This window comes from Gigantopelta aegis, chromosome 2 (genome assembly GCF_016097555.1).
Source record: "Gigantopelta aegis isolate Gae_Host chromosome 2, Gae_host_genome, whole genome shotgun sequence".
Taxonomy (NCBI): domain Eukaryota; kingdom Metazoa; phylum Mollusca; class Gastropoda; order Neomphalida; family Peltospiridae; genus Gigantopelta; species Gigantopelta aegis.
In genome coordinates, this window is record NC_054700.1 from 18,606,049 (window position 1) to 18,621,766 (window position 15,718).

Genomic DNA, 15,718 nt, shown 5'->3' on the forward strand with positions numbered 1-15,718 from the left:
ACCTTCCCCTCCCCAGGCAAGGCCAATGTTTGCTCCTTAGGTACGGTTTGAAGCAACTGGGAAGCTAAACGGTATGTAACGATCATTCATGTGGTTTTCTTTGTTTATACAAGAACAGTCTACAGTGGTCACGATTTAAAGTATTGGTGATGCTATTAATATTATAATTATATAAATAATATAACAAAAATAATTCCCCTTTTAAGAGTGGATATTTGAAAACATAAGCCACACCTAGATAGGCCAGAAGTATAATACAGGTCACACCTGGATAGGCCAGTAATATAATACATGAGTTGACAAAAAAGAAATGTCAGTTTTTAATTAAAATTACTTTATTGAAATCCAACAGTTAAAGCTCCTAAATCCGGTTTCCATGTTATAATATCGAATACTAATGCAAAATAAAAACACAACTGCACCTTTATTACACTCGTCCATCATTGCTATCAACGGATATCGTCAACAACTTCCTACTCAATTCACAAGACGTCAAAATGCAGTTATGCCTGCATTTTGATTTCGTAATCGATGTTATAACATGGTAACCGGATATAGAAGCTTTAACAAGGACTAAAACACAAAACGACTGGCACAATCCACACTGTTCAACAGTGAATAATGTTTTTTAGCCCAAAAAGACTTTACCACAAGCTTCAAACATATCCTCGAACAGAATAGGTAACTCCTGTCCAATAGTCTTCCAACGTAAGCACCCATTATTGTATTATGCGCCACTTTTCCCTTCAAATTTATGGTGGATTTCCTTTGCGTGGTGCTACCGCCACTGAAACCTCCAAAAGTTGCTGCTTCCCACAAAATAATATATTCAAATAATTCCATGTACTACCATTTTATAAATGTCTTTATTGCAAAAACTAATAAGGGTAGCCCATGGGTTAACACGTGTCCATTTTTGTTTTCAGTATTGTGTGTTGTAATAAATATATGGATGTCTAAAAGAAACAATACCAAGACTTGAGAGACTACTGAAGAAAAATCAAAATATATTTCATGTTCCAAAGCTATATACTAGTATACATGTGTGGTGTTTTAGCATGCAGTGAACAAAATGTCATTTCCATTATCAAAAGTATAAAGGGTGAAATACATGTTAACATATTACACCCTATTTATACCATGCACATATTAGACGTAGTAAAACATGAGCCTATGTTAATGAACCTTCAGACTATTGAACCTTCAGACTATTGAACCTTCAGACTATTGAACATTCGGACCATTGAACCTTTGGACTATAGAGCGGTCCCCCATGCATATATACACATTGCAAAAATTATTTCTAACAAAAATGCTACCTGTTATTTTAAGTCTCAAAATAATTAATAGAAATATATTCAGATATATGCATTTCTTGAAGTAATGTATGCTTTACAATTAAACAACTTTTAAAATCAAGGTTGTAACATATACCGGTACATTCATTCTAATGCTAAACTCAAAGTTGATATCATATTGTGTGCAATGCCATTTTGAGTCATGATGTATTAAAAAGAAAAAGAGTTTTGAGTTTGAACTGAGGCTTGACTTCAAAATATATATATTTTATAAACAAAGTTTACTGTCCTTTCTGCTGACTTAAACAGAGCTTTTAAAACTAGTTTTCATTTTGTTCTTACCTTTATGGACTGTAGCAGAAATATCTTTGATAACAGCAGAGTTAAAACCCTGGATATAGATATTCTTCCTGTGAAATCAAAAAAAGATGAAAAGTCATTTGATTTCAAATTATTTTCGTGCTTATATCCAGTTAAGGTTCAAGCACACTGTCCAAGGCACACACCTCAGCTATCTGGGCTGTCTGTCCAGGACAGTGGGTTAGTTGTTAGTTGGTTAGTGAGAGAGAAGAGGGTGTAGTAGCCTTACACCTACCCATTGAGCCCTTAAGAACTCGCTCTGGGTTGGAGCTGGTACCAGGCTGTGGACCCTGTACCTACCAGCCTGTAGTCTGATGGCTTAACCACGACACCACCGAGACCGGTATGAAAAGTCATATCTCTTTATAAGACAGAGTCAAAAGGATATTTATACAAGGTATGACTCCACCACTTTGCAAGATAACAGGAAGCCAAAGTACGTGGGAAAGAGATGACGAAAACCATTATAAATTCAGCCAAAACACTTGATGTAGAATTTTCTGGGTACTCTCTATTTTTATGTAACAATTGTTTCAGAGAAACACATTACAATTTTAATATTTTCAAGTTAATTATGCAAATAATATCCTGGTGTCACATGTTTTTGATATGATAAGCTTGAAAACAATTGATGTATACTTATTTGTTATGATTGCCATAAAAAAGTACTTTCAGCTATCATAACATATATTTTAGTGGTTGATGAGAGAAACGTTTTTGAAGTGGTTATAGACATCCCCACTTCGTTCCTTCAACTTATTTCCGTGCTTATATCCAATTAAGGTTCAGGCATGCTGTTCTGGGCACACACCTCGATCAGCTATTTGCGCTGTCTGTCCAGGACAGTGGGTTAGTTGTTAGTTGGTCAGTGGTTATAGTGAGAAAGAAAGAAAGAAAGAAATGTTTTATTTAACAACACACACAATACATTTTATTTACGGTTATATGGCGTCAGACATATGGTTAAGGACCACACAGATATTGAGAGAGGAAACCCACTGTCACCAATTCATGGGCTACTCTTTTCAATTAGCAGCAGTGGATCTTTTATATGCAACATCCCACAAACAGGGTAGTATATACCACGGCCTTTGATATACCAGTTGTGGTGCACTGGCTGGAACGAGAAATAGCCCAATGGGCCCACCAATGGGGATCGATCCCACACCTACCGCACATCGAGCGAGCGCTGTACCACTTGGCTACGTCTCGCCCCCTGGTTATAGTGAGAGACAAGAGGGTGTAGTGGTCTTACACCTGTCCATTGGGTCTGGGTAGGAGCTGGTACCAGGTTGCGAACCCTGTACCTACCAGCCTGACGTCCGATGGCTTAACCAGGACACCACCGAGGCCGGTATCCCCACTAAAACAAATGTACACTCGTTCTGTGTTGGAGGTGATGTAAGAAATTCAAGACTACCAACCAGATGCCCTGTGTTGGAAACGACGGCCCCCAGTCCCAGCTGAAAGAGCACTGTTCTTTACGGATCATGTTCACGTGACACTCGCCGTGTTGAACGGCCTGGGGACACTCTGGGGGGATCACGTAGGAGGAGTTGTCCGCTCTTGCCTGAGCATAGTCCACTGGTGACCGGAATTGTACAGTGACTGAATTAAGTCCAATCTGCAGAGGAAAACACATTTGTCGTAATGCTATAAAAATATTATATATCCTAAGTATACCAAGACAACGTAAACTGATATTGACAAACAACAGTGAAATCCCTTTAAACTGGATACCCTCAGGACAAAGTGAAATGTCTGGTTTTAAGAGGTTTCTGGGAGTAAGTTCAGTCAACCGCTTGTCTCTAACGTCCGCTAGACTGGTTTATGTGCTTCACGTTAAACCAAATGGCCACGTCGGGAACCAATCAAATAGTTGCGAATAGACTGAACTTAAGCCTGGTTTAGACAGGTTAAGTTCTACACTGATTTTATGAAACTATGAAAAATACCTGGAATTCCACTTTAAAGAGGGTCCGGTTTTGAGAGGTTTTGCTGTACACGTACATATACCATGAAACAAATAAAAAGATAAACTATTTAAAAAACCTTGTTGGTTGTGTTCCAGTATGTTCTTAACATACATGTATAAAAGAAAGAAACGTTTTATTTAATGACGCACTCAACACATTTTATTTACAGTTATATGGCGTCAAACATATGGTTAAAGACCACACAGATAATGAGAGAGGAAACCAACTGTCACCACTTCATGGGCTACTCTTTTCGATAGCAGCAAGGGATCTTTTATATGCACCATCCCACAGACAGGATAGTAAATACCACGGCCTTTGATATACCAGTCGTAGTGCACTGGTTAGAACGAGAAATAGCCCAATGGGCCCACCGACGGGGATCGATCCTAGACCGACGCTGTACCACTGGGCTACGTCCTGCCCTCTACATGTATAAAGCTATAGAAATATTTAAATTTGTATTTATAATACTAACTATAATACAGACAAAACTCTTGGAAAAACACCAAGGGAAAAATAAACGGGGTGGGGGTAGGGGGGCAACACTAGAGTATATTGATTTATTAATCATCGGCTTTTGGTTGTCAAACATTTGGTAATTTTGATACATAGTCTTAGAGAAGAAACCTGCTACAGTTTTTCATTAGTAGCAAGGGATCTTTTATATGCACTGTCCCAGAGACAGGACAGCACATACCATGGTCTTTGATATACCAGTCAAGGTGCACTGGCTGGAATGAGAAATAATCCAATGGGTCCACCAACAGGGATCAATCCTAAAGTGACCGTGCATCAGGCAAGTGCTTTACCACTGGACTACGTCCCGTCACCTACACATACACATGTATAACTAGAGGTAGGCAGTTAACAAAGGACCAAGACACAGTACTATTTCTTCTCTAATATATTAGACAAACAAGGCACGTTTTTCATATTTCCCAATGGGGAGACTATTCCCTGTCTGCCCCAGCTAAGAATGGCCCTAAACCATGTACCTGTATATATACATGCATGTACCTTTTTTTCTAAAATGACAAATGACTTATCTTTGTAAACTGGTTTAACTCTGCATACCTGACCCATTGGGTCAATTCAAATTCCTGTTTCACTTACTGACATCAACCACTAATAAGCAAAATCAAGTTTGGTTTTTTGCTTAACAACACCACTAGAGCACACTGATATATAAATCATCACCTGTTGTATGTCAAACAGTTGGTAGTTCCGACATATAGTCTTCTTGGAGAGGAAACCTGCTATATTTTTCCCATTAGAAAAGAATCTTTTGTGTACACTTTCTCATAGACAAGACAGCACAAACCACAGCCTTTGATATACCAGTTGTAGGGAACAGGTTGGGATGGGAAAAACCTGTCAGGGAATAGGTCCACAGAGGGGATTCAATCTTTCGACCCAAGCCCTCAGGTGAAAGAAGGAAATGTTTTATTTAACGACACAATCAACACATTTTATTTATGGTTATATGGCAACGCTGTCACCACTTCATGGGCTACTCTTTCCGATTAGCAGCAAGGGATCTTTTATTTGCACTTCCCACAGGCAGGATAGCACAAACCATGGCCTTTGTTGAACCAGTTATGTATCACTGGTCTGTGCAAGTGGTTTACACCTACCCATTGAGCCGTGCGGAGCACTCACTCAGGGTTTGAAGTCGGTATCTGGATTAAAAATCCCATGCCTCGACTGGGATCTGAACCCAGTACCTACATGTACCAGCCTGTTGACCGATGGCCTAACCACGACGACACCGAGGCCGGTCCCCTCAGGTGAGTGCTCGATCTAACCACCGCCAGAGCTAGATTCCACCCCTTCACAATGTCAGAGTAGTTAAAGTTTGTTTTGTTTAACAACACCACTAGAGCACATATATGTATTAATCATCGGCAATTAGATGTCAAACATTTGGTAATTTTGACATATATATTTTTTCCATTAGTAGCAAGGAATCTCTTATATGCACCATCACACAGACGGGATAACACATACATGTACATGTACCATGGCCTTTGATAAACATGTACCAGTCATGGTGCACTGGCTGGAACGAGAAATAGCCCAATGGGCCCACCGACGGGGATCGATTGTCAAAGCAGATGCAGTACATGTAGGTAACTTAACATAAAACTCACCCTGGCAAATCTTTTGATGTCGTACGTGTACTTCACAAACATGTTGTCAGATGTCCCCACAATCTCATCATTAACAGTGATCTTAGATACAGTGTCCAAACCGTCACACACCAACAGGATGGACTTCATGTTAACCTGTGCGGCAGTCACTGGATAGAATTAATATAAAAAAATAACATGAATTAACACTGATTGTGAACATATAAGGTCCAGACACACCAAAAGAATTAAATTCATATTAACTTGTGCAGCTGTCATTATATACTCTTCAAAAAAAGTAGGGGAACCTGAAATATTAAAACATACGTTTTGACCACAGACATCCTAGTAAAGAACGTTCAGGTCTGTTTATCAACACACTGAAACACATTCCATAGTTTGCACATGCATCACGCAGTTGCTCCGTACATGTGCGTGGGGTGTCATTCTCGATTTTGACAATTTCCAGGAAGGTCCATTAATCACTGTGGAACATTATTTCTGTCAAATCGTTTTCATTCTGTTGATCATACAGTTGTTATTGTTTTGTTTTTAGTTATTTTTATTGCTTGAATTTGCGATTTACTGATAAAAAAACGTCAACTTTCAAATTTCACTTCTGACCCCAATCGTCCTTCAAAATCTTTGGTGGTCATAAAACCTACTGTAATACTGAATTACTGGTTGTAATGTTTGCCCAATTAATTCACTATTATCATATAGCCATTCCCCACAGCTAATATACCGTACAAATTTGGCAATGTAAATTCTTATTAGAGTTCCCCTACGTTTTTTGGAGAGTATATATAAAGTCAATATTAATAGCATGGATTAATAATAATTCAATACAGTGCCCAGACCATCACACACCCAAAGAATAAAATTTTAATCTGTGAAGCACTCACTGAATTGAATTAATATAAATGATACAAATTAACAGTTAATAGTAGATCACATACAAAAAAAACTCACACGTTTTAATTTAACTTGTGAAGCACTCACGTTATAAAGTTAATACAAAATATTACAGTGTCCATTCCATCACACATCACATAATTACCTAAAGTTAATGTTAAAGGGACATTCCTGAGTTTGCTACACTTTTTAAGATGTTATCGACTAAAAAAGACTTTTTTAACGATTGTAATTACATATCAAATATATTTTTCTACATAAAATATCAGTGGCTGTATATTAAATGTGTTTCTAATCGTTATAATATTTGTACTAGGTTGAATTTCATTTTATTTCCAAAAATATACATTTTTTGTACGTACGAAATTATTTGAAGCCAAAATCCAGTTTGGGCTTCTTACAAGTATTAAGATGACCAGAAACACACTGAATATACAGACACTGATACTCTAAACAAGAACATATATTTAACATGTAAGTTTAATTGTAGAAATATTTTATTAGTCGGAAACATCTTACAATGCAGCAAACTCAGGAATGTCCCTTTAACCTGTGTAGCATGCAAGTCTGAAATTGATATAATAATACAAATTAGCTGTGATCATGAATTATAATGTCCATACCATTATAATGTCCATACCATCGCACACCAAGAGAACAATGTTTGCACATGTTTAATGTATCTAATGATACTGCATGTACATGTACATGGAGTTGAAAGTACACGTCAGTGAGTATATTTTAACGTATCTAGTGCTATTGCATGTACATACAGCTTCAACATTCATGAGTGTATTTTGCCCTATCTGATAATGTCCATACCATCACACACCAAGAGAACAGTGTTTGCACATGTTTAATGTATCTAATGATACTGCATGTACATGGAGTTGAATGTACACGTCAGTGAGTATATTTTAACATATCTAGTGCTATTGCATGTACATACAGCTTCAACATTCATGAGTGTATTTTGCCCTATCTGATAATGTCCATACCATCACAAACCAAGAGAACAGTGTTTGCACATGTTTAATGTATCTAATGATACTGCATGTACATGGAGTTGAAAGTACACTTCAGTGAGTATATTTTAACATATCTAGTGCTATTGCATGTACATACAGCTTCAACATTCATGAGTGTATTTTGCCCTATCTGATAATGTCCATACCATCACACACCAAGAGAACAGTGTTTGCACATGTTTAATGTATCTAATGATACTGCATGTACATGGAGTTGAAAGTACACTTCAGTGAGTATATTTTAACATATCTAGTGCTATTGCATGTACATACAGCTTCAACATTCATGAGTGTATTTTGCCCTATCTGATAATGTCCATACCATCACACACCAAGAGAACAGTGTTTGCACATGTTTAATGTATCTAATGATACTGCATGTACATGGAGTTGAAAGTACACTTCAGTGAGTATATTTTAACATATCTAGTGCTATTGCATGTACATACAGCTTCAACATTCATGAGTGTATTTTGCCCTATCTGATAATGTCCATACCATCACACACCAAGAGAACAGTGTTTGCACATGTTTAATGTATCTAATGATACTGCATGTACATGGAGTTGAAAGTACACTTCAGTGAGTATATTTTAACATATCTAGTGCTATTGCATGTACATACAGCTTCAACATTCATGAGTGTATTTTGCCCTATCTGATAATGTCCATACCATCACACACCAAGAGAACAGTGTTTGCACATGTTTAATGTATCTAATGATACTGCATGTACATGGAGTTGAAAGTACACGTCAGTGAGTATATTTTAACATATCTAGTGCTATTGCATGTACATACAGCTTCAACATTCATGAGTGTATTTTGCCCTATCTGATAATGTCCATACTATCACACACCAAGAGAACAGTGTTTGCACATGTTTAATGTATCTAATGATAATGCATGTACATGGAGTTGAAAGTACACGTCAGTGAGTATATTTTAACATATCTAGTGCTATTGCATGTACATACAGCTTCAACATTCATGAGTGTATTTTGCCATTGCATGTGAAAGATTGTGGTGATATTTTATAATGCTGGTGCACGTATGTACAGATAAAGGTTAGTGAATATATTGTAACATATCTGGGCCCGTGCTTTTAGGAAAGAAGGAAATGTTTTATTTAACGACGCACTCAACACATTTTATTTACAGTTATATGGCGTCAGACATAGGGTTAAGGACCACAGAGATTTTGAGAGGAAACCCGCTGTCGCCACTTCATAGGCTACTCTTTCCGATTAGCAGCAAGGGATCTTTTATTTGCGCTTCCCACAGGCAGGATAGCACAAACCATGGCTTTTGTTGAACCAGTTATGGATCACTGGTCGGTGCAAGTGGTTTATACCTACCTAATGAGCCTTGCGGAGCACTCACTCAGGGTTTGGAATCGGTATCTGGATTAAAAATCCCATGTCTCGACCGAGATCCAAACCCAGTACCTACCAGCCTGTTGACCGATGGCCTAACCACAACACCACCGAGGCCAGTCAATCTCAAATGATGTCACATGCATGCAATTTGTATGGTGTTGTCATGTCGTTAAAGTCTCAGATTCTATTACATCTTGAATCTAGAGTTTTATAAGCACCAGGCCTGGTGCTGTATGTTGTTCATATACTTGTGTACAGTGAAATGTTTTTGTATGTTCTAAAATGCTATTTGCTTGTACAGTGAAAACACTCTAAACCGGACAGCCTCAGTACCAAGACAAATGTCCAGTTTTAAGAGGGATCCTGGTTTAGAGAGGTTATGTTCTGTCCTGGTTTTTAAAAAGGGACTCTGTAAAATGTCCGGTTTTGAGGGAATTCCGGTTTACAGAGGGTCCGGTCTTGAGGGAATTCCAGGTTACAGAGGGTCCGGTTTTGAGGGAATTCCGGGTTACAGAGGGTCCGGTTTTGAGGGAATTCCGGTTTACAGAGGGTCCGGTCTTGAGAGGTTTCACTGTACAGATATAGCAAGTATATTTCACCATACCCAGTATCATTGGTTGTGTGTACATTTGAAAATTTGTATGTATATGTTGAGGTATATCGACAGTGATGTTGCTTGTACATACAGTTGAAAGTGCGTGAGTATATCCAGTTCTCTCGACCTATCCACTTGTATTTAACATCGTTATCTCGATACAGAGGGTCTTCGATCATCTTAGCTGAGAGGAGTGCAGTGTATACACTGCCAGGCACTGTGGCTTGGAGTGAAAAACCTGAAATGTCGAAAGAATTTTAATGTCAAAAACGAATGAATGATATATGAAGAGGGTAGAGGCAAAATTTCTAGTGAGGGGCCTCAGTCTCTAAAGGGGTCACAAACAATAGTTTTACCTTTATTTACGTATGCAGGATCAAAGGATTTTCGTCCTCAAGTGTTTGTTTGTGGAGGGTGGCTGTGGGTGGGAGGGGCACAGGCCCTCACCCGGTTCCTACAGGCCTGAATAAGTTAGCAAGTCACCACAAGTATTTTGGTACTTTGACTTACTGAGGCACATGTTTGGTGAATACCTACTGATTAACGCCGACTCAACTCTCGAGTCAGCAGTATACTCTGAAAATGTGCACCTGCACACCCCAGCACATGAAAGTCTAATCGGGGAAAAATTGGAGATTGGATGCCACTGTCATGCCTACCAATTAATGCTGACATGACTGTTGAGTCAGTATTAATCAGCAGGTGTGTGCCAAGCATTAGTGCCTTAAATGATAATGAGAGAGGAAACCCGCTGTTGCCAGATAAAGGGCTACTCTTTTCAATTAGCAGGTAAGGTCATAGGGTTTCACATGCACATTCAGAGCAAGCTGTTGTAGCACACGCCTGTCCTGGGCACAAGAGCCGGCCTCGGCCGGCTCCTCCGTCCAGGACAGGAAAGGTGGGGGAGGGGGAACGGAGGGACCGCTTGCATTGGCAGGTGCAAGGGAGCACCAGCAGCCCGACCGTGGTTGGTAGCAGGCGGAGCAGCAAAGGATCTTTTATATGCAGCATCCCACAGACAGGACAGTACATACCACAGCCTTTGTTACACCAGTTGTGGAGCACTGAATGGAATCAGAAAGAGTCCAAAGGCCCATTGACAGGAATCATTCCTAGACCAACCGTGCATCAGGCGAGTGCTTTACCACTGGGTTACATCCTGCTTCTCCTTAGTGCCTAAATTTCTAATGCTATTTTCTAAGAGATGATGATGTGATTAATTTTCAAAATGTTAAACCTCCACCAAAACCTGAATTATTATTCAATAAAACTCAAAATTCCATTAAACTGGGTCGCACCGATTCCACGTGAAAACAGTAATTAAAGTAGCTATAAGAAATTATGGGTTTATATATCCAATATCCAAGTTCATGAGCATAACAGCAATTAATATAACTTGATCACATATAGGTTAATTTTAGGGAAGAAAGAAATATTTTATTTAACAATGCTCTCAACACATTGTAATTATGGTTATATGCTGTTAGACATATGGTTAATTAAAGAGGAAACCTGTTACCAAAACATAATGGGCTACACTTTTTGATTATAGCAGCAAGGACTCTTTTTATATGCACCATCCCACAGAAAAGATGACATTGTTACACCAGTTGTGGAGTACCGGCTGGGATGAGAAATAGCCCAATGGGCCCACCTACAGGGATCAATCAACTGCCCGTCAAGCAAGAGCTTAATTTACCACTGGACTATATCCTGTTCCTATTTTCAACTTGGCCAGAATAGTGTGCTTGAGCCTGATTGTGATGGTTTGAATGGGACTACTAAGTCTTAGTTGGATATAAATTATTTGGGAAGGAAGGAAGGAAATGTTTTATTTAACGACGCACTCAACACATTTTATTTACGGTTATATGGCATCGGACTTATGGTTAAGGATCACACAGATATTGAGAGAGGAAACGGTAACCCGCTGTTGCCATTTCATGGGCTACTCTTTTCGATTAGCAGCAAGGGATCTTTTATATGCACCATCCCACAGACAGGGTAGTACATACCACGGCCTTTGATATACCAGTTGTGGTGCAATGGCTGGAATGAGAAATAGCCCAATGGGCCCACATACATGGATCAATCCCACGCCGACCGTGCATCGAGCGAACGCTGTACCACTGGGTTACATCCCGCCCCTGAAATTATTTGGGTGACATAAATATTCCATCAATGAAATAATCTATTTTTGTTTACATTTAATGTTATTTTAATTTTACATATTTCAACATTATATTAAATAATAAAGGTATTGTATACATTTATTTAACAATTCAAGTCCTATCAGAGTGATATTATATCAGATGTTTACCTCTCTTGTTATTCCAAAGTGTCCATTTCCCATTCAGGTTCTCCATGTAGTTAGCGTTACACAATACAAACATGCGAAACAGAAAAACACAACAGGCACATCTCGCCATCATGCTGATGCTGTTGTTCTGATAAATATTTGAACACGCACATGACTCACAGCATATGATGTATACTATTCAAATAATGTTAACTTTCTACAAATTATACTCAAGACTTTTCTTAACTAAAAACGAAGAGTACTGGTGAGGTACATGATACGCCTCTCAAAAGTAGGTCATGGTGACCTAGTTATGGTACACAACTCACCACCATCCCAAGTTGTACTTGCATGCAAGGTTTGATGATCCTATATGAACTGATAAGGAAGATATGGCCCGGACAAGGGTTTCCTTGAACTAAAAACAAGAGTACTGGTGATGTACATGATACGCCTCTCAAAAGTAGGTCATGGTGACCTAGTTATGGTACACAACTCGCCACCATCCCAAGTTGTACTTACATGCAAGATTTGATAATCCTATATGAATTGATAAAGAAGATATGGCCCGGACAAGGGTTTCCTTGAACTAAAAACAAGAGTACTGGTGATGTACATGATACGCCTCTCAAAAGTAGGTCATGGTGACCTAGTTACGGTACACAACTCGCCACCATCCCAAGTTGTACTTGCATGCAAGGTTTGATAATCCTATATGAATTGATAAAGAAGATATGGCCCGGACAAGGGTTTCCTTGAACTAAAAACAAGAGTACTGGTGATGTACATGATACGCCTCTCAAAAGTAGGTCATGGTGACCTAGTTACGGTACACAACTCACCACCATCCCAAGTTGTACTTACATGCAAGGTTTGATAATCCTATATGAATTAATAAAGAAGATATGGCCCAGACAAGGGTTTCCTTCAACTAAAAACAAGAGTACTGGTGAGGTACATGATACACCTCTCAAAAGTAGGTCGTGGTGACCTAGTTATGGTACGCAACTCACCACCATCCCAAGTTGTACTTGCATGCAAGGTTTGATAATCCTATATGAATTGATAAAGAAGATATGGCCCAGACAAGGGTTTCCTTCAACTAAAAACAAGAGTACTGGTGAGGTACATGATACACCTCTCAAAAGTAGGTCGTGGTGACCTAGTTATGGTACGCAACTCACCACCATCCCAAGTTGTACTTGCATGCAAGGTTTGATAATCCTATATGAACTGATAAGGAAGATATGGCCCAGACAAGTGTTTTCTTCAACTAAAAACAAGAGTACTGGTGATGTACATGATACACCTCTCAAAAGTAGGTCGTGGTGACCTAGTTATGGTACACAATTCACCACCATCCCAAGTTGTACTTGCATGCAAGGTTTGATAATCTTATATGAACTGATAAGGAAGATATGGCCCAGACAAGGGTTTTCTTCAACTAAAAACAAGAGTACTGGTGAGGTACATGATACACCTCTCAAAAGTAGGTCGTGGTGACCTAGTTATGGTACACAACTCACCACCATCCCAAGTTGTACTTGCATGCAAGGTTTGATAATCCTATATGAACTGATAAGGAAGATATGGCCCAGACAAGGGTTTTCTTCAACTAAAAACAAGAGTACTGGTGAGGTACATGATACGCCTCTCAAAAGTAGGTCATGGTGACCTAGTTATGGTACACAACTCGCCACCATCCCAAGTTGTACTTACATGCAAGGTTTGATAATCCTATATGAATTGATAAAGAAGATATGGCCCGGACAAGGGTTTCCTTGAACTAAAAACAAAAGTACTGGTGATGTACATGATACGCCTCTCAAAAGTAGGTCATGGTGACCTAGTTACGGTACACAACTCGCCACCATCCCAAGTTGTACTTGCATGCAAGGTTTGATAATCTTATATGAACTGATAAGGAAGATATGGCCCGGACAAGGGTTTCCTTCAACTAAAAACAAGAGTACTGGTGATGTACATGATACACCTCTCAAAAGTAGGTCGTGGTGACCTAGTTATGGTACGCAACTCACCACCATCCCAAGTTGTACTTACATGCAAGGTTTGATAATCCTATATGAACTGATAAGGAAGATATGGCCCAGACAAGGGTTTTCTTCAATGTGCAGTAATGTGTGAAAATAAGGTCGTGGTGACCTAGTTATGGTAAGCAAAACACTGCCCTCCCAAGTTGCATGACAAGAAAGATAAGCTCCGGAAACAAAACTTTTATGGACAGATGTATGTACAGATCGATGGACAATGACATACCATATAACACGACCCATCAAAGATAAGTATATATTAAAAACAATAGATTTTAAGATGAATTTAGAAAATAGAATTTCATGTTGAGTTAAAATTTTGCCAAGCCAAGTGAAAACTACCTTAGTTGCCAGGAGTAAACTAGAAATCTTTATCTGTGAGGTCCAACATTTCTAACGTCCTTTAAAACAAAGCAATGAGACCTATTTACAGAATATGTTTGTACAGGGCCTTACCTAATGGAGATGGGATAGGGGGTGAGAACAGGAATTTACAAAATAATGCCTAAGATTAGAAATGACCTTTTTGTTTACCAGAGTCCCGTTTTATGAAGTGATCATAGCACTAAGATCACCTTATGTGCATTGCTAAGATCGCTTCATAAAACAGGGCCCTGGAGAAGATCCAATATTGTCTCCCAATTTGCAATTTTACTGCATAACCATTTGGGGCCCATTTCACAAAACATAAGTTTACGTCTGCGACTAACAGTGATACCGGTCATAGGTTTACACGTATTTGACACACAAAATTACACCATTACGGAAAATGGAGCATTTTAAAGACAAAAGAAATTGAAATATCTGAATTTCAAACTATATTAGTGGTACTATTAGCAGTAATAAGGATTGTGATTTTGTCGTAGATTTACGTTTACGTACAAAACTAATCATACGATGTTTTGTGAATTAGGGCCCAGTCTGGTTATGTCTTCATGCCACATGCAATATCCAAGGTTAATACATCTATAGCTACATGTTTACTTCTGAAAATAACAAAAACAACAACTGTTAAACAGTTTTGAGAATATAACAAAAGGTGAACAAAACAGGATATTTTGAATATATTATTTTTATAACAAATATACTATTATTTTGCCACTTATGTAAAAACAATCACTTTTGTTGTACTTTCAGGGCCATACTAGCTTACTTGTAGTCTAAAGTAATTAACAGAGGGAAACAAGCATTCTGTGAATACCGTTAAAACCTACTTGCTAAGGGGCCGTCCATAATTTTCAACATTTTCACAAGTGTACAAAGAGTACACTTTTGACCACCCCCCTCCCCCCCAAAAATGTGTACATCCCCAAATGAAAAATGTTGATCGACATTTTTAATTTTCAGAAAAGTGTACACTGGCCACTTAACCCCCTCCCCCCCCCCCCATGTACAGTTTATACGCTTGTGAAAATGTTAAAAATTATGGATACATGCAACTTGTTATCAAATTGTGGAGATACTAATCCAGTTTTGCTTTTTACAAGTATTGCTAGAGTAGTTGTTTTATTATTAATTCTAAAAAATACATTTTATCAAATGAATTGGGTTACTCCAGTAATTGTCTTCTACAATGGTTAATTTCCTAGTGCGATATCACATTTCTGTTATGAACCACGGATAAACCATTATTGGAGTCCTGTTACAATTGTACAATAGCATTTAGTATTTCTATATTCCCAGGT

The 15,718-nt window shown here is 38.5% G+C and overlaps 1 protein-coding gene across 1 annotated transcript in view; it reads right to left on the reverse strand.

Moving 5' to 3' along the window:
• LOC121382379 (beta-mannosidase-like) overlaps window positions 1-15,718 on the reverse strand; it is a 65,212-nt gene that overhangs the window by 18,815 nt on the left and 30,679 nt on the right. Inside the window, 4 exon segments of the mRNA XM_041511970.1 lie at window positions 1,641-1,708; window positions 3,083-3,282; window positions 5,788-5,936; window positions 9,775-9,921. Coding sequence (XP_041367904.1) covers window positions 1,641-1,708; window positions 3,083-3,282; window positions 5,788-5,936; window positions 9,775-9,921 — 564 coding nt within the window.